Consider the following 18,716-nt stretch of genomic DNA (forward strand, 5'->3'; position numbering starts at 1 on the left):
GGAGTGAGTGTGTGTGTGTGAGAGAGAGGGGGCTATATATAGAGATATAGGATGAGAGAAGGGTAGGGAGAGAGATGGAGGGTGCAGGTAGACAGAGTGGGTGAGCGGGAGACAATATGCATTGTATTTATAGGTGCGATCGAAAAAAAAACAAATTAAAGGCCCATGACAAAGCACGAGCATTCTGCAGGTACTTGTGGTATTTGAACCGTTGGAAATACATGGAGCTAGTTTCAAAAATAAAATAAAATACGTGGAGCTTATTTGCAAATTAGACCTCGTTGTTGGTTTTATATCTGACATATCTCGTAGTAGGGGTCCTAAACTAGCCGTCTTGGAGCGATGGTAACACGGATATAGGATTTTACCTAGGTTCAGATTCTCTTGAAGAGATAATACCCTACATCCTGATTTTGATTATATTGATATGGGTGTACCACGAGATTGTTCTAATGAATCTTAGTTTATCTATCGACTAGCCTGGCCTCGGTTTATATAATATACCGGAGACTTAGGATTTAGATGAGTCCTCGTCTTGTGCACCAAGTCTTATGAAATTTCCCTTGTATGCGGCATGGGCTGTCTGAAGTGGCCCATGAGAGAACCGTCATGGGGGTCCTCGGCCCGATCCACCTGGTCAGGAGACGATGTGGTGAGTACCCCCTAGTCCAGGACACCGTCACTCGTCATTTACCAAAATCAACTGGTGATCTACCCCTCACTCTCTTGTCAATAAATATATGCATTTAACCTTCGGGTTTGTTTAGGTGTCAACCGGCTGAGATTTCCTAAGTCTCAATAAATTCAGAAATATACCTCGCAAAAGGAAAAATCAAGTCAGAAATGCGCAACTTAAGATTAGTTGCATTTTTCTAGAAAAGTGCAAGTTCCACCTTGTGGTGAAACAAAATTATACTACTCACTTTCGCATCTTGCCATGACCTATTCTTCTGCAACGACGCCGTCAAAGCTGAGCTACAAGAAATATTGAAGGGTATGCCACTTGCACTTCAGTGGTCTACCCTCCCGGTTGTCGTGGAACCGAAATTAGTTGGTGCTCTATCAGCGTTACGTGAGGATTCACTTGCCAGATCTGCCTATGGTAATTTGATGAAGGAAATTAAAGCTTTGATGGAAGAGCGGGAGTTTATTCCGGAGAACATAGCTCGATTGCAGAATATGGTTTCTCACTATCTTGCTAATTATGCCCGGACGGAACATAGTACCGAGTGCATCGTCCTCCATCTTTTATTAGTGATCTTGTTTTAGCGGACTGTAAATCTATTACTATGGAATAAAACTTCCCTTTTACCCGGAAAAAAAGATTGTAACAAGTGTTCCATTCCATGGAGTACTCTGGTCATACTTGTAGCATTTGAGTCGTTGCATAGAAATACATGGAGCTAGTTTCAAAAAATAAATAAATACATGGAGCTTATTTGCAAAGTAGACCTCATCATTTACCAAAATCAACTCATGATCTACACCTCCCTCTCTTGTAAATAAATATATGCATTTAACCTTCGGGTTTGTCTAGGTGTCAACCGGCTGAGATTTTCTTAAGTCTCAATAAATTCAGAAATGTGCCCCGCAAAAGAAAAAATCAATTTAGAAATGCGCAACCACCGTTTAGTTGCATTTTTTTCCAGAAAAGTGCAAGTTCCACCTTCTGGTGAAACAAACCTAGACTTCCTCTAATCCATATCAAACCAGCGTCAATTAATATGAACCAAAGGGAATATCATTTTCTGAACCAATTGAGGTTTCTCGACCAAGGCCTAGCAAAACCATTGGTCTTTTGTCCACACAAGGCCCCTTCCCCAATCACACACGTGGAACTCTTCTTCCTATGATCAATGGTAAGTTCTCGTGCAACAAGGACACTTGCACTCACACATCAGTCATCACCATATATGCATCTAAAAAGAATCAAGCAAGCAGCCAGGGCTCAATCCTTACCGAAAGAGGAAGAAGCTGCCCGAGCCCGGGGAGGAGGACGATGACAACCGGAGAAGAGTCGGAGGCGGCGCGCTTCGCTGGAGCTGAAACCATCAAGCCCTGGGACGTGCTCGGCGGCGCGCGCGAGCCTGCGGCGGCGAGGAGGGTTACGTCGTCGGTCATGGTGGTGCGAGGAAGACGACCTCGACGACACGACCGCAGAAGCGGCAGGGAGGAAGAGAGCGGGACTCCCCGCCTTGAGCCGGCGGCCATGCGCCGGGAGCACGGAAGAGGCCCTAGCTACCGTCGTGTTCGACATGGAAAAACTATCACCCGGACCAGCATAGATCTTTTGTGTATTGATGCTTCTATCTCTTCGTGCTACTATAGGCAGCATGATCGAGATCGTACGCGCTTCAGCGTGTACTGTATATTACTTGGTCAATGCATGCAGACAAGAAGCATTTCGTGCTGTGTTTTGGTTTAGACTGCATGTCGCCACGTAAATGTCAGTAGGTGGGTGGCCATGCATGCATATCGTCCGCGATGGTGACATTGTGACAAGCTGCGCAGAGAAAAACAACCGCAGGGTTGGTACGTAGAGCACGTATCTCCTTCCATATGGTACCACATGCTTCCATCTTCTCTTGATCCCACCTTTACCATGACATGGCACATGACCACCGGAGATTATTAGCTAGCAGCGATGCTGAAATTTGTCCCGACTCCGGTGTGGCCGGCGCTACCTACGGCCGCCTGAACCGTGGATCTGTTGTACATATCCTCACGTTCCTAAGCCAAGTTAGCTTCAGACACTTGGAGGATTCATTCGTCTCTGCCCACCCGTCTCTCCCCACCCCACCATCTTTGAAGGTGCTGAAATTTTCTTCCTCATGGTCATATCCACCGGAAGAAAATCTTATACGACCGGATCGTACAAAGTCGATTGTGAGACCCTCTCCTGGATGTGGCACCTGGCGATACGAATCCTAAAGCAGCAGCCCGTCCCGTTCCCCACTACCCCACCTCTCCGTTTCCAAATCCCGACTTCCTACCCAGTTCAATCTCTCCACTTCGCCGCCGCCTGCCGGTGTGCTTGTCCCCGGCGGCCACGGCGATGCTCCTGGGTGCCTCTACTTGCGGCACCGCCGGCGCACTATGCGCACAATGTACGCATCCCTTGGCTGCAGCCAAGCTTCTCACCGCGAAAATAGATATTAGAGCACATGCACTCAGACCCTCTCTATCTGGCCATCCATTTCCTGCTTTAAGATCCGTGCAAATACATTTTTCTTTTTTGTTTCTTCCACATAGAACATATCTTGAAGTTCAAACCTATGCAGCGTGGCAAAGCTTTCTAAGTAGAATCTAGGATAAATCTTTTAGATTCTTTTGTCAAATATAAATATACAAAATACGTATTGTTTAATTAAAAAATCATATTTTTAGTATTTATGTCGGACAAAAAATTCTGAAAGATTTATCCTAAATTCTAGTTAGAAAGCTTTGCCATGCTGCATAGGTTTGAACTTCAAGATATGTTTTATGTGGGAGAAACAAAAAAGATAAAATTTTATATAGAAAGTTAGTTGTGTCGCACGGATCTTAAAGCGATATTGGTCGGCTAGGATAGCAGGGCCTAGGTGCAAGTGCTCTAAAAATCCATGTCCCTTCTCACCGACTGTATTGCTAAGCTTGCTCCGTCTCGTTGCCTGGGTTCACTAGATGATTCAACCAACATTTTTACTGTATATATTGTTCGTCCTGACTTTGATCCGTAAAAACCCGAATGAACGCAGCTATTTTTCTTCTGAATTTGTTCTCATACGAGATGTGGTTTAAACGAATTTGATGTGCCTCCATGGCCGAGCTGATAAGTGTGGTCATGGACGACGGGGAAGAGCAGTGGGGACAGGGCTCTGGTGTTTACGGGTTAGAGCGAGAAGAAGAGTTGCAGCGGCGGCGGCGATCACGACGGCTGCGGGCGAGCGTGGGAGGAAGCGAATGAAAAGAGATCGGGATTTAGTGAACTAGGTGGCTGTGTGTTGGGAACAGAAACGAGATTGCTTTAAGATTCGTTCCTTCAGGTGTCCGGTGTTGGAGAGGGTCTCACGTTCTTGAACGTACGACCAGGGTCATATAAGATTTTCTTCCATATCCACCAACAATGACTCCAGTTAGCTAGTTAGCTCTGTGACTTGTAGTATCTGAATCCACGCTCTAGCCTGTGAGATAGGGGAAGATCCAGATTGCGCTCTAGCCTCTCCCTCTGCGCTCTAGCCTCTCCGCGCCCTCTCCGGCAGCGGCCACTCCGGCCCCCGTCGGCCACCCGCTCCATGCCGGACCGCCACTCCGGCACCGGCGCCCATCCAATGGCCTCCCCCTCCTCCCCTGCCCCGGGCAGATCTCGCGAGCGTCGGTGGCTCGATTCGAGCCCCTCCTCGGCTGGCTCCAACCCCGCCCCACACTCCTACCGGCAGGCGCTCTGCTCACCGTCGGTTCGCCTTCCCTCCCCTAGGCTCTCTTCCCCCCGCCCGTGCCACGTTCCTCGCCGCCCACTATGCGCCTCGGCCGCCGTTCTGAGACACGAGACCATGGCCGACGCTGACAGCGGGTGGGAGGTAGCCTCTGGCCGGCGCCGTCCGCGCCCCGAGCCTCGTCCCCGCCATCGCGCCCGCGAGGTCGCCCCTCGTGCTCCTCCCCCGGCCGCCAGCCGCGGCGAGTGCCCGCGCTGTTTTGGCCAGCACCCCAGATCGGAGTGCAGACGAGATGTGCGCTACCGGCGTTGTTGTTTCTTCGGCCATATCGCGCGGTTCTGCACCAACCCTATGCCGTGTCCTTCCTCTCCTAGCGGCGCGCCGGCGGTGAAGCGCCCCCGCATGTCCTCCCCATGCTCCGGTGGTTTCTCCGCATCAAGTGTCGCAGGCCCGTGCCCACCCGTGTCCTCCGGGTCGCGGCCGTGCTTGTCCTTGACCGCCTCCCCCGCGGCTGCGGTATCCAGCCCGGCGCCCTCCGCTTCCTCGGGCCTCGGTGACGCCGCTGCTTCCCTGCCCATGTCCGTCCACCCCGCGCTGCGGCGGCCGGCCGTGTCCGTCTGCTTCATGCCGCGCTCTGCGCGTATCGTCACTACTAGGGAAAACCCTATACACAGAATCTTAGCAGCAGCGCGGCTCAAAAAGGAGCGCTCCTGCTAATTAGCAGTAGCGCAGGTGTGGAAAACCCGCTACTGACAAGTGCTTAGTAGTAGCGTGCTCGGCGTAACCCGCGCTGCTACAAATATCGACCGACAGTGCCCACCCAACTCCATTTAGCAGCAGCGCGGTGCTGCGAGCCGCGCTACTGCTATAGCTGTAGCAGTAGCGCGGTTTTTCTGAGGTCGCTGCTGCTAATTTTCAAATCGGGCACACTTTTGGTCCCGGTTAGCAGTAGCGCTTGTACCGAAAGCGCGCTGCTGCTACTTTCTTAGCAGCAGCGCCTTTTACGTACCGCGCTACTGCTAATCCGCACCCACCACCTTTTCCCCACCCGTCCTCCCCCCCCAAATCCCTCCTCTCTTCCGCCACTCCCTCCTCTCTCTCTCCATATGTTCTCACATTGACCTCTTGCCCATGCGCCCCTTCTCCTCCATGGCACCGAAAGAGGGCGCCGCCTCGCGCCACCGACGTCTAGGAGCTCGTCGGTCTTCCACCGGCGTCTAGGAGGCCGCCGCCTCGCGCCACCACGCCGGAGACCTAACCACCAGTGACCAGCCCCGCTACTCCCTCCATCTCCTTCCTCTCTCCCTTGATTTTTTTCTCTCTCCCTCCCTCTGGTTTGACTCACAATCCCATGTCCATGCCCGTGCAGGTAGTTGCCATGGACGACCATATCTGGCATGGTCGAGAAGAGGAGCCCCACGCCGCTGCCTTGCTCTTCCATGGAAACAGGCCCTCCTCCAACAGCCACCGCCGGATCTGGTCTGCCGCTGCTCGTTCATGCCTCCGGCGACCCCAACCATCGCTGGATCGAACAACTGCTGCCATTGAGAACACGCACGGGATCGAGATATTTTTTTGCTTTTGAAAGTAATAGTAGTAGCGCGGGGTATAAGACCCGCTACAGATAATTAGCAGTAGTGTTGTACTGCAATGCACACTACAGCTAACCATGTATAGCAGTAGCGCGTGTCAACACGCGCTACTACTACAAGTTAGCTGTGGCGCCGTATCAGTAGCGCGGGCGCCCGCGCTACTGATACACCCAAAACTCGCGCTACTGCTAGGCTTTTCCCTAGTAGTGCGTGGACGTAGAGCGCGCCCTCGACCTCGCCCTCATCGCCATTGTTGCTGGGAACCGCTCTGGCATCTCCGCCGCTGACACTAGCTCTGAGCTATGCTCTCACTTCTCGCTATCGACCGCCGACTTCTCTGTCCACCGGTGTCGTGACGACGAGTTTCTCCCGCGCTTCCGGGACGCGGCTACTCGGGCCTTGGTCGCGGCCGCCCCCTCCGTGCTCCACGGTTCAGGCTCATCCTGCATTCCCTGGAGCCGCCTGGCTGGCGCGGACCCCATCTCCCTCCGCTTTGCCGTGGACATTGAGATCACCAACATTCCGGATCATGCTTGGGACATCTCCTTGGCCGTTCAACCGCTCTCTCCCTTCTGCCTCATCGATCGCCTGGCACCTAAGACCCTTGACGAGAGCGACATGTCCGTCTTCCGCCAGGACTACCAACCCGGACGCAATCTCGCGCTTCTTTGAGCTGCTCCTCGAGGAGCCCTTCGAGTTCGCCGGAGCCAACCCCGACCTCGTCGACCGCTTCACCATCGAGTTGCTCCGCTTTCCCGTCTCCATCCACACGCGCCGCTCCGTGGACTTCAGGCTTCCTTCCTCGCCGCCCCCTCCTCCCCTGCCTGTCGGCTCCAGCAGCAGTGGCGGAGCCTCGCCTCCTTCACCCCACATGCCCGAGCCATGGCCGCCCAGGCATGACTTCCCCCCGTCTCCGGGAATCACTGCACTCGCCGTGGGCCATCTGCTCGTGGGTCGGCTGCGCACCAGGGCCGATGACGGGCCGCTCTTCCGTTCCGTGGCCGACAGGGTATGCTTGGGCCCCACACGGTCGTCGCTCCATGTGGCCTGCCTGTCCGTCAAAGGCTGGGGAGCGTCCAGCCTATCCCGGGGCCCGCTGCGCATCAGGCTGGTGTTCAAACGCTAGCACTGACTGTGGTCGCCTGCCCGGTGGAACGCGCCTGCCCAATCAGAATCGGCATTCCCTCGCCTGCGGGCGCAGATCCCCAGGCCGCCTCGGATCCCATCCCCGCTGGCTCCCATGTCCGTACTCCTGACCCCACCCTTCAGACCGTTGGGGTGTCACCCCAGCCAACCGAGAACCCCCCCTGATTTGGTGGCCGCTAGCGCTGATCCCCAGTCTGACCCCTCTGATGGCAGCGGGTCTGTCCCTGCCCAAAGCAGCCCGGCGCCCAAGGCTGTTCCTGCCCAAAGCGATTCGGCGCCCGAGGTGGATCCTGTCCCTGACATGCCCCCTTATCTCCTGTTGCAGAACAGGTGGAGCCCACCCTGGTTTTGGATTCTTGTGGCACAACATCGCCAATCCGGCGCCAGCCTCCAATGCATTGATTCTTTGCTCCGCGGACCACATCGTGCCTAGTGTCGCCCCACCGCATCCACCCATGCAAATTCCTGCATGCACGTCAAACGGGCAACCTTCTTGCCCCGTCCCAGATCACGTGGTGGGTTTTCTCCAGGCCGTCTATTCACGTGCAGCCCCTGTCCTCGAGATCCCTCCAGTTCGCCGCAAGCGGGGCGTGGTGCCGCCCAACTTCATGCCCCAACGCAGTGATCGTATTACCAAGAATGACCATGGGCTTGATTCGGAGGCCAAGGCCAAGCGGGTGCTTCTTCGACGACTCAGCCTCTTGGATGATGATGAGCCTATCTCCGAGGCGGCCATCGAGCGCTATAGCCTGCTCTTTGCTCGTCCGCTCGCGGGAGACATTGTGCAAGCCTTCACTGATTTATTTGGGTGGACCGTGCCCCTTGGCATCCTTGACGGCTTGGCAACTGATACGTCTCCAACGTATCTATAATTTTTGATTGCTCCATGCTATATTATCTACTGTTTCGGACATTATTTGGCTTTACTATCCACTTTTATATTATTTTTGGGACTAACCTATTAACCGGAGGCCCAGCCCAGAATTGCTGTTTTTTGCCTGTTTTAGGGTTTCAAAGAAAAGGAATATCAAACGGAGTCCAAATGGAATGAAACCTTCGGGAACGTGATTTTCAGGAAGATTATGATCCGGGAGACTTGGACCCTACGTCAAGAAAAGAAACAGGAGGCCACGAGGTACGGGGGCGTGCCTACCCCCCAGGCGTGCCCTCCACCCTCGTGGCCCCCCTGTTGCTCCACCGACGTACTCCTTCCTCCTATATATACCTACGTACCCCCAAACGATCAGATACGAATCCAAAACCCTAATTCCACCACCGCAACTTTCTGTATCCACGAGATCCCATCTTGGGGCCTGTTCCGGAGCTCCGCCGGAGGGGGCATCGATCACGGAGGGCTTCTACATCAACACCATAGCCTCTCCGATGAAGTGTGAGTAGTTTACCTCAGACCTACGGGTCCATAGTTAGTAGCTAGATGACTTCTTCTCTCTTTTTGGATCTCAATACAATGTTCCCCCCCTCTCTTATGGAGAACTATTCGATGTAATCTTCTTTTTGTGGTGTGTTTGTTGAGACCGATGAATTGTGGGTTTATGATCAAGTCTATCTATGAATAATATTTGAATCTTCTCTGAATTCTTTTATGTATGATTGGTTATCTTTGCAAGTATCTTCGAATTATCAGTTTGGTTTGGCCTACTAGATTGATCTTTCTTGCAATGGGAGAAGTGCTTAGCTTTGGGTTCAATCTTGCGGTGTCCTTTCCCAGTGACAGTAGGGGCAGCAAGGCACGTATTGTATTGTTGCTATCGAGGATAACAAGATGGGGTTTTCTTCATATTGCATGAGTCTATCCCTCTACATCATGTCATCTTGCTTAAGGCGTTACTCTGTTTTTAACTTAATACTCTAGATGCATGCTGGATAGCGGTCGATGAGTGGAGTAATAGTAGTAGATGCAGGCAGGAGTCGGTCTACTTGTCTCGGACGTGATGCCTATATACATGATCATACCTAGATATTCTCATAACTATGCTCAATTCTGTCAATTGCTCAACAGTAATTTGTTCACCCACCGTAGAATACTTATGCTCTCGAGAGAAGCCACTAGTGAAACCTATGGCCCCCGGGTCTATCTTTATCATAGTGATCTCCTACTACTTAGTTATTTCCTTTGTTATTTACTTTGCCTTTATTTTACTTTGCATCTTTATCACAAAAATACCAAAAATATTATCTTTATCATATCTATCAGATCTCACTCTCGTAAGTGGCCTTATAGGGATTGACAACCCCTATTTGCGTTGGTTGCTAGGATTTATTTGTTTTGTGCAGGTACGAGGGACTCGCGCGTAGCCTCCTACTGGATTGATACCTTCGTTCTCAAAAACTGAGGGAAATACTTACGCTACGTTGCTGCATCATCCCTTCCTCTTCGGGGAAAACCAACGTAGTGCTCAAGAGGTAGCAAGAAGGATTTCTGGCGCCGTTGCCGGGGAGGTCTACGCAAAAGTCAACATACCAAGTACCCATCACATACCCTTATCTCCCGCATTACATTATTTGCCATTTGCCTCTCGTTTTCCTCTCCCCCATTTCACCCTTGCCGTTTTATTTGCCCTCTCTCTCTCTCTCTCTCTCTCTCTCTCTCTCTCTCTCTCTCTCTATTCTTCCTCTCTTTTCGCTCGCCTTTCTTCCGCCATGTCTGAATCAAAAAGGGCTGGGGGTTCTCTCGAGAGTTTTAGTACTTTGGACAACCCTTCTATTCTTGCTAAGCTTATAAATAAGGGTACTATGGAAAAACCTACCGGAGTTATCAATGAGAGTCTTAATAATTTTGATGAAGATGATTCTGGAATTTTTCGTTATTTACTTGATGAATCTTTGAAAGATGCTTGGTATAGATTATTAAGGATCAGGGCCAGTTATGTTCCTCAATATCAAATTGAAGTTTACTTAAAAAGCTTTTATATTGCCCTTCCTTATTCTCTTAAGCATGTCTTAGATTCTATATTTGAAGAAGGTTTTCTTGAAGGGGATGTCGTAGACACTTATGAGAAAATGAAAACTATATTTGGGCACCCCATGAATGAGAAAGTTGAATCTACATCTCTTTTTCTGTCTTACCAAAACGAATCTATTAAAGAGATAAAGGCTAGCCTAGATACAAATTTCCGTAACATACTTAATCTTTCTTCTACCATTAATACTGCTTATCAAAATAGAAGGATTAATTCTATAGATAGCAAGTTTGGTCTTTTCTTTCCCAATACCAAAGATGGCAATACCTAGATCTATTCTTGCTTGTTATGCCTAGCTAGGGGCGTTAAACGATAGCGCTTGTTGGGAGGCAACCCAATTTTATTTTTATTCCTTGATTTTTGCTCCTGTTTAGTAATAAATAATTTATCTAGCCTCTGTTTTGGCTGTGTTTTTTGTGTTTAATTAGTGTTTGTGCCAAGTAGAACCGTTGGGAAGACTTGGGGAAAGTCTTGTTGAACTTGCTGTAAAAAACAGAAACTTTAGCGCTCACGAGAACTACTGCCATTTTTATTTGGAAAGTGATATTTAGTTAATTCTTTTTGCAGATGATTAATAGATAAATTCCTCACGTCCAGAAATTTATTTTAGAATATTTGGGGTTCCAGATCTTGCGGTAGATACAGATTACTACATACTGTTCTGTTTTTGACAGATTCTGTTTTTCGTGTGTTGTTTGCTTATTTTGATGAATCTATGGCTAGTAAAATAGTTTATAAACCATAGAGAAGTTGGAATACAGTAGGTATAACACCAATATAAATAAATATGAGTTCATTACAGTACCTTGAAGTGGTCTTTTATTTTTTTCGCTAACGGCGCTCACGAGATTTTCTACTTTAAGTTTTGTGTTGTGAAGTTTTCAAGTTTTGGGTAAAGATTTGATGGATTATGGAACAAGGAGTGGCAAGAGCCTAAGCTTGGGGATGCCCATGGCACCCCCAAGATAATCTAAGTAAACCTAAAAGCCAAAGCTTGGGGATGCTCCGGAAGGCATCCTCTCTTTCGTCTACTTCTATCGGTAACTTTACTTGGAGTTATATTTTTATTCGCCACATGATATGTGTTTTGCTTGGAGCGTCTTGTATGATTTGAGTATTTGCTTGTTAGTTTACCACAATCATCCTTGCTGTACACACCTTTTGAGAGAGCCATACATGATTTGGAATTTGTTAGAATACCCTATGTGCTTCGCTTATATCTTTTGAATTATATAATTTTGCTCTAGTACTTCACTTATATCTTTTAGAGCACCATGGTGGATTTGTTTTATAGAAACTATTGATCTCTCATGATTCACTTAGATTATTTTTGAGAGTCTTTAATAGCATGGTAATTTGCTTAAAATCCTAATATGCTTGGTAGACAAGATTAAAAATAAAACTTTCTTATGAGTGTGTTGAATACTATGATAAGTTTGATACTTGATAATTGTTTTGAGATATGAAGATGGTAATATTAAAGTTGTGCTAGTTGTGTAGTTGTGCATTTGAGAAATACTTGTGTTGAAGCTTGTGATTCCCGTAGCATGCACGTATGGTGAACCGTTATGTGATGAAGTCGGAGCATGATTTATTTTTTGATTATCTTCCTTATGAGTGGCGGTCAGGGACGAGCGATGGTCTTTTCCTACCAATCTATCCCCCTAGGAGCATGCGCGTAATACTTTGCTTTGATAACTTGTAGATTTTTGCAATAAGTATATGAGTTCTTTATGACTAATGTTGAGTCTGTGGATTATACGCACTTTTCTCACCCTTCCACCTTTGCTAGCCTCTCCAATACCGCGCACCTTTCGCTGGTATCATACACCCACCATATACCTTCCTCAAAACAGCCACCATAACCACCTATTATGGCATTTCCATAGCCATTCTGAGATATATTGTGATGCAACTTTCCACCGTTCCGTTTATTATGGCACACTCCATCATTGTCATATTGCTTAGCATGATCATGTAGTTGACATCATATTTGTGGCAAAGCCACTATTCATAATTCTTTTATACATGTCACTCTTGATTCATTGCATATCTTGGTACACCGCCGGAGGCATTCATATAGAGTCATATTTTGTTCTAAGTATCGAGTTGTAATTGTTGAGTTGTAAGAAAAATAAAAGTGAGATGATCATCATTATTAGAGCATTGTCCCAGTGAGGAAAGGATGATGGAGACTATGATTCCCCCACAAGTTAGGATGAGACTCTGGCCAAAAAGTTAAAAAATGGAAAAAGAAAGAAAGAAAAGAGGCCATCAAAAAAGAGAAAAGTCCCAAATAAAAAAATGAGAGAAAAAGAGAGAAGGGACATTGCTACTATCCTTTTACCACACTTGTGCTTCAAATTAGCACCATGATCTTCATAGTAGAGAGTCTCTCATTGTTATCACTTTCATATACTAGTGGGAATTTTTCATCATAGAACTTAGCTTGTATATTCCAATGATGGGCTTCCTCAAATTGCCCTAGGTCTTCATGAGCAAGCAAGTTGGATGCACACCCACTTAGTTTCTTTTTGAGCTTTCATATACTTATAGCTCTAGTGCATCCGTTGCATGGCAATCCCTACTCACTCACATTGATATCTATTGATGGGCATCTCCATAGCCCGTTGATACGCCTAGTTGATGTGAGACTATCTTCTCCCTTTTTGTATTCTCCACAACCACCATTCTATTCCACCTATAGTGCTATGTCCATGGCTCACGCTCATGTATTGCGTGAAAATTGAAAAAGTTTTGAGAATGTCAAAAGTATGAAACAATTGCTTGGCTTGTCATCGGGGTTGTGCATGATTTAAATATTTGGTGTGGTGAAGATAGAGCATAGCCAGACTATATGATTTTGTAGGGATAACTTTCTTTAGCCATGTTATTTTGAGAAGACATAATTGCTTTGTTAGTATGCTCAAAGTATTATTATTTTTATGTCAATATGAACTTTTGTCTTGAATCTTTCGGATCTGAATATTCATACCACAATTAAGAAGAATTACATTAAAATTATGCCAAGTAGCACTCCGCATCAAAAATTCTGTTTTTATCATTTACCTACTCGAGGACGAGGAGGAATTAAGCTTGGGGATGCTTGATACGTCTCCAATGTATCTATAATTTTGATTGCTCCATGCTATATTATCTACAGTTTTGGACATTATTGGGCTTTATTATCCACTTTTATATTATTTTTGGGACTAACCTATTAACCGGAGGCCCATCCCAGAATTGCTGTTTTTTTGCCTATTTTAGGGTTTCGAAGAAAAAGAATATCAAACGGAGTCTAAACGGAATGAAACCTTCGGGAACGTGATTTTTAGGAAGATTATGATCCGGGAGACTTGGACCCTACGTCAAGAAAAGAAATAGGAGGCCACGAGGTAGGGGGCGCGCCTACCCCCCAGGCGCACCCTCCACCCTCGTGGGCCCCCTGTTGCTCCACCGACGTACTCCTTCCTCCTATATATACCTACGTGCCCCCAAACGATCAGATACGGAGCCAAAACCCTAATTCCACCACCGCAACTTTTTGTATCCACGAGATCCCATCTTGGGGCCTGTTCCGGAGCTCTGCCGGAGGGGGCATCGATCACGGAGGGCTTCTAGATCAACACCATAGCCTCTCCGATGAAGTGTGAGTAGTTTACCTCAGACCTACGGGTCCATAGTCAGTAGCTAGATAACTTCTTCTCTCTTTTTGGATCTCAATACAATGTTCTCCCCCTCTCTTGTGGAGAACTATTCGATGTAATCTTCTTTTTGCGGTGTGTTTGTTGAGACCGATGAATTGTGGGTTTATGATCAAGTCTATCTATGAATAATATTTGAATCTTCTCTGAATTCTTTTATGTATGATTGATTATCTTTGTAAGTCTCTTCGAATTATTAGTTTGGTTTGGCCTACTAGATTGATCTTTCTTGCAATGGGAGAAGTGCTTAGCTTTGGGTTCAATCTTGCGGTGTCCTTTCCTAGTGACAGTAGGGGCACCAAGGCACGTACTGTATTGTTTCCATCAAGGATAACAAGATGGGATTTTCTTCATATTGCATGAGTCTATCCCTCTACATCATGTCATCTTGCTTAAGGCGTTACTTTGTTTTTAACTTAATACTCTAGATGCATGCTGGATAGCGGTCGATGAGTGGATTAATAGTAGTAGATGCTGGCAGGAGTTGGTCTACTTGTCTCGGACATGATGTCTGTATACATGATCATACCTAGATATTCTCATAACTATGCTCAATTCTGTCAATTGCTCAACAGTAATTTGTTCACCCACCGTAGAATACTTATGCTCTCGAGACAAGCCACTAGTGAAACCTATGGCCCCAGGTCTATCTTTATCATATTGATCTCCTACTACTTAGTTATTTCCTTTGCCTTTATTTTACTTTGCATCTTTATCACAAAAATACCAAACGTATTATCTTTATAATATCTATCAGATCTCACTCTCGTAAGTGGCCTTATATGGATTGACAACCCCTATTTGTGTTGGTTGCGAGGATTTATTTGTTTTGTGCAGGTACGAGGGACTCGCGCGTAGCCTCCTACTGGATTGATACCTTGGTTCTCAAAAACTGAGGGAAATACTTACGCTACTTTGCTGCATCATCCTTCCTCTTCGGGGAAAACCAACGCAGTGGTCAAGAGGTAGCAGCAACCCCCGTGCCTGCCTGGTCGAGGTCTGATCACTTCGCGCGCCTGCGTGTTGCAACCCCTGTCCTCTCATCCCTTCTCATGGATCACAATCTAGGCTTTATCTTTTGGAATGTGCATGGGTTGAACAGCCGTGCCAAGCGCACCGCTGTCCGCACGATTATCACCTCGGCTGAACCTTGTATTGTTTGCCTCTCTGAAACAAAACTTGATTCGGTCTCGTTATCGTGCGTCATGGAAACTTTGGGTGCCCTGTTTCAGGACTTCTAATTTCTCCCGGGCGATGGCACAAGGGGTGGAATTCTCCTCGCCTGGCGTGCCGACCGTGTTGCCCTACATAACCCTACCATAGGCCTATACCACGTGTCTGATAATGTCTCCGCTAGCGATGGATCACCTCCCTGGTGGTTCACCGGTGTTTACGGTCCCGAGGCCATTGAGGACAAGCTGGCTTTCGTCTCGGAGCTGCACAAACCGCGGGACAATATTGCGGGCCCTTGGGTGCTGGGTGGAGACTTTAACTGTTGGGGAACGCGACAGAAAACAAAAAATTTCGGTATAGTGAGCACGCCCAAGACCACTATAGACTCCATACAAGGTTTGATCTGTTCCGTACTGACTCAAAGCACAGCGGAAGAAGAGTCGGTGGAGATCATTGGTGCAGATCCCCGCAGCTAGGATTTACAACCTCCCAACCGCGAGGATGTACTCCCTCGTCGGACAGCCCTTCGGGAGGCAGTCGGACAGTCCCCCGGACAATGTCGCGGATAGCCCTTCGGGAGGACCCTCGAAACTCGAACGGAGACTCGGACAGCCCTTCGGGAGGACACTCAAACAACCCCTCGGGCAGAAGACCGAAACTACGACCTCTCTACGGGGTTGCACACATACGGTGTCAGCTATCCGGCAGGGCTTCACCGTCCAGAACTAGTTCCTGCCGGAACCCAGACAACCTTACGACTCTGCGAAACTCTCTTCGTGGGAGGGAGAGAAGAAGCCAGATAATGCATGGCATGTGTATGAGAGCAAGGGATGAGGAGAATGGCAGCCCCTTCTCCTCCTTTTATAGGCCAAGGCAAGGGGTGGGGTGGTGGAGGAAATACCAAAACACCCATGCTACACGTCCCACATGAAGGGTGAAATGGTAACTCAAGTGGGGCACCAAGGGGACACCATGGAGGCACCCCCTTGGCCAGCCACAACCTTGCCCCCTCCCATGGGGGTGGGCAACAAGCCACCAACATGTCTCCTAGAAACATGGGTGCTCCCTAGACAAAAAGCCACCAAACATGTAACCCCCGATTCGTGGGATCTTGTCCCCTCGTGCTGAGACAAGATGTTTTCCGTGAAACATTTTTTCTGAAAAATTCCAAAAGGTCCCAGAATATTTCCGGCACCCTCTAAAATTATTCTAGGCATGATCTGAAACATTTCCGGTGTGGTGTTTTTTATCAGTGAAAAGCAACAACGGCGGTTACGGCAGCTCCGGAACATTTTTTTTTCTCTCCAAAAATTCCCAAAAGTTCTCAGACCAATTCTGGGACCCTCTAAGAATTTCCAGGCGAGTGCCGAAACCATTTTGACCTAATAATATATTCTGAAACAACTTTTCGGTTTTACCGAAACTCTTTCGGTGTTCTCTCTCCGGAACTCTTCTGTTGTCTCCGAAACTTTTCTGGTGACTTTCTCTCAGACTCCCTGTCTAGTATTCAGCAGATAGATGACCCTTAAGTGTGTGACCCAATAGGTTCGGTGAAGTATAGACATGACCTGGAACCCCTTCCGATCAATGATCAACATCGGAGCCGTGGACACCTATATTGACCCCTATACCCACACGAATGAAATATTCAAGTGAACCTCTGATGACCCACAAGTATAGGGGATCTATCGTAGTCCTTTCGATAAGTAAGAGTGTCGAACCCAACGAGGAGCAGAAGGAAATGATAAGCGGTTTTCAGCAAGGTATTCTCTGCAAGCACTGAAATTATAGGTAACAGATAGTTTTGTGATAACATAATTGGTAACGAGCAACAAGTAACAAAAGTAAATAAAGTGTAGCAAGGTGGCCCAATCCTTTTTGTAGCAAAGTACAAGCCTGGACAAACTCTTATATAGAGAAAAACGCTCCCGAGGACACATGGGAATTATCGTCAAGCTAGTTTTCATCATGTTCATATGATTCGCGTTCGGTACTTTGATAATTTGGTATGTGGGTGGACCAGTGCTTGGGTGCTATCCTTACTTGGACAAGTATCCCACTTATGATTAACCTCTATTGCAAGCATGCGCAACTACAACAAAAGTATTAAGGTAAACCTAACCATAGCATGAAACATATGGATCCAAATCATCCCCTTACGAAGCAACGCATAAACTAGGGTTTAAGCTTCTGTCACTCTAGCAACCCATCATCTACTTATTACTTCCGAATGCCTTCCTATAGGCCCAAATAATGGTGAAGTGTCATGTAGTTGACATTCACATAACACCACTAGAGGAGAGACAACATACATCTCATCAAAATATCGAACGAATACCAAATTCACATGACTAATAATAGCAAGACTTCTCCCATGTCCTCAGGAACAGACGTAACTACTCACAAAGCATATTCATGTTCATAATAAGAGGGGTATTAATATGCATATAGGATCTGAATATATGATCTTCCACCAAATAAACCAACTAGTATCAACTACAAGGAGTAATTAACACTACTAGCAACCCACATGTACCAATCCCAGACTTGGAGACAAGAATTGGATACAAGAGATGAACTAGGGTTTGAGAGGAGATGGTGCTAGTGAAAATGTTGATGGAGATTGACCCCCTCCTGATGAGAGGATCGTTGGTGATGACGATGGCGATGATTTCTCCCTCCCGGAGGGAAGTTTCCCCGACAGAACAGCTCCGCCGGAGCCCTAGATTGGTTCCACCAAGGTTCCGCCTCGTGGCGGCGGAGTCTCGTCTGGAAAGATGGCTTCTTATTTTTTTCTCATCGAAAGACTTCATATAGAAGAAGATGGACATCGGAGGGCCACCAGGGGTCCCATGAGGTAGGGGAGCACGCCCAGGGGGTAGGGCGCGCCCCCACCCTCGTGGGCAGGGTGTGGCCCCCCTGGTGAACTTTTTGTGCTTAGTATTTTTTATATATTCTGAAAATGACTTCCGTGAAGTTTCAAGACTTTTGGAGCTGTGCAGAATAGATCTCTAATATTTGCTCCTTTTCCAGCCCAGAATCCCAGCTGCCGGCATTCTCCCTCTTTATGTAAACCTTGTACAATAAGAGAGAATAGGCATAAGTATTGTGACATAATGTGTAATAACAACCCATATGCAATAAATATCGATATAAAAGCATGATGCAAAATGGACGTATCAACCTCCAGTTGTTGTGAGCTATTCTTGTTGCTTCGCGAGATGTCACAAATACCCGAGATGAGATTTATTGCATTCCCGTGGGCCAACACTTTGTCCACCATGAAAGTTACCTCGTTACCGGTTTTGTTCTCTTTTCTCGTTTCCGTGTTCCGGCATCCCAGTGATCAAATCACAAGGTGTCTGGCCAGACGATGATGGATACCATTACACCGAGAGGGCCCGATTATATCTCCCCATTGTCGGAGGAGCAAATCCCAATCTTGAGCTATCTCGTTACTTGCCATACTTTTCCGTGAACCCATAAGCCGCCGTAATAGCCACCCAGTTACGGATGACGTTTAACAAACCCCAAAGTTCATGAAGCAAGTACGAAGAAACTCGATACTCTCATGGTCTAAGGAATTATGCAAACATTAACTTCCCTATGTTATTAACCATTAACTTGTGACGAAAGTATCTCATAGAATAACATCATATTGGGTCGATTCAACACATGTGTTCTACTAACAATTGTGCCCTCAAA

At 47.4% G+C, this 18,716-nt stretch overlaps 1 protein-coding gene across 1 annotated transcript in view; it reads right to left on the bottom strand.

Moving 5' to 3' along the window:
* The window catches only part of LOC119358107 (ent-kaur-16-ene synthase, chloroplastic-like), an 8,774-nt gene extending 6,653 nt beyond the window's left edge, over positions 1 to 2,121 (bottom strand). Inside the window, exon 1 of the mRNA XM_037624806.1 lies at positions 1,960 to 2,121. Within this exon, the coding sequence (XP_037480703.1) occupies positions 1,960 to 2,121 (162 nt within the window). The remainder of the gene's footprint in view (positions 1 to 1,959) is intronic.
* Positions 2,122 to 18,716: the final 16,595 nt, after the last annotated feature.

Source organism: Triticum dicoccoides, chromosome 2A, assembly GCF_002162155.2.
Source record: "Triticum dicoccoides isolate Atlit2015 ecotype Zavitan chromosome 2A, WEW_v2.0, whole genome shotgun sequence".
Lineage (NCBI taxonomy): Eukaryota > Viridiplantae > Streptophyta > Magnoliopsida > Poales > Poaceae > Triticum > Triticum dicoccoides.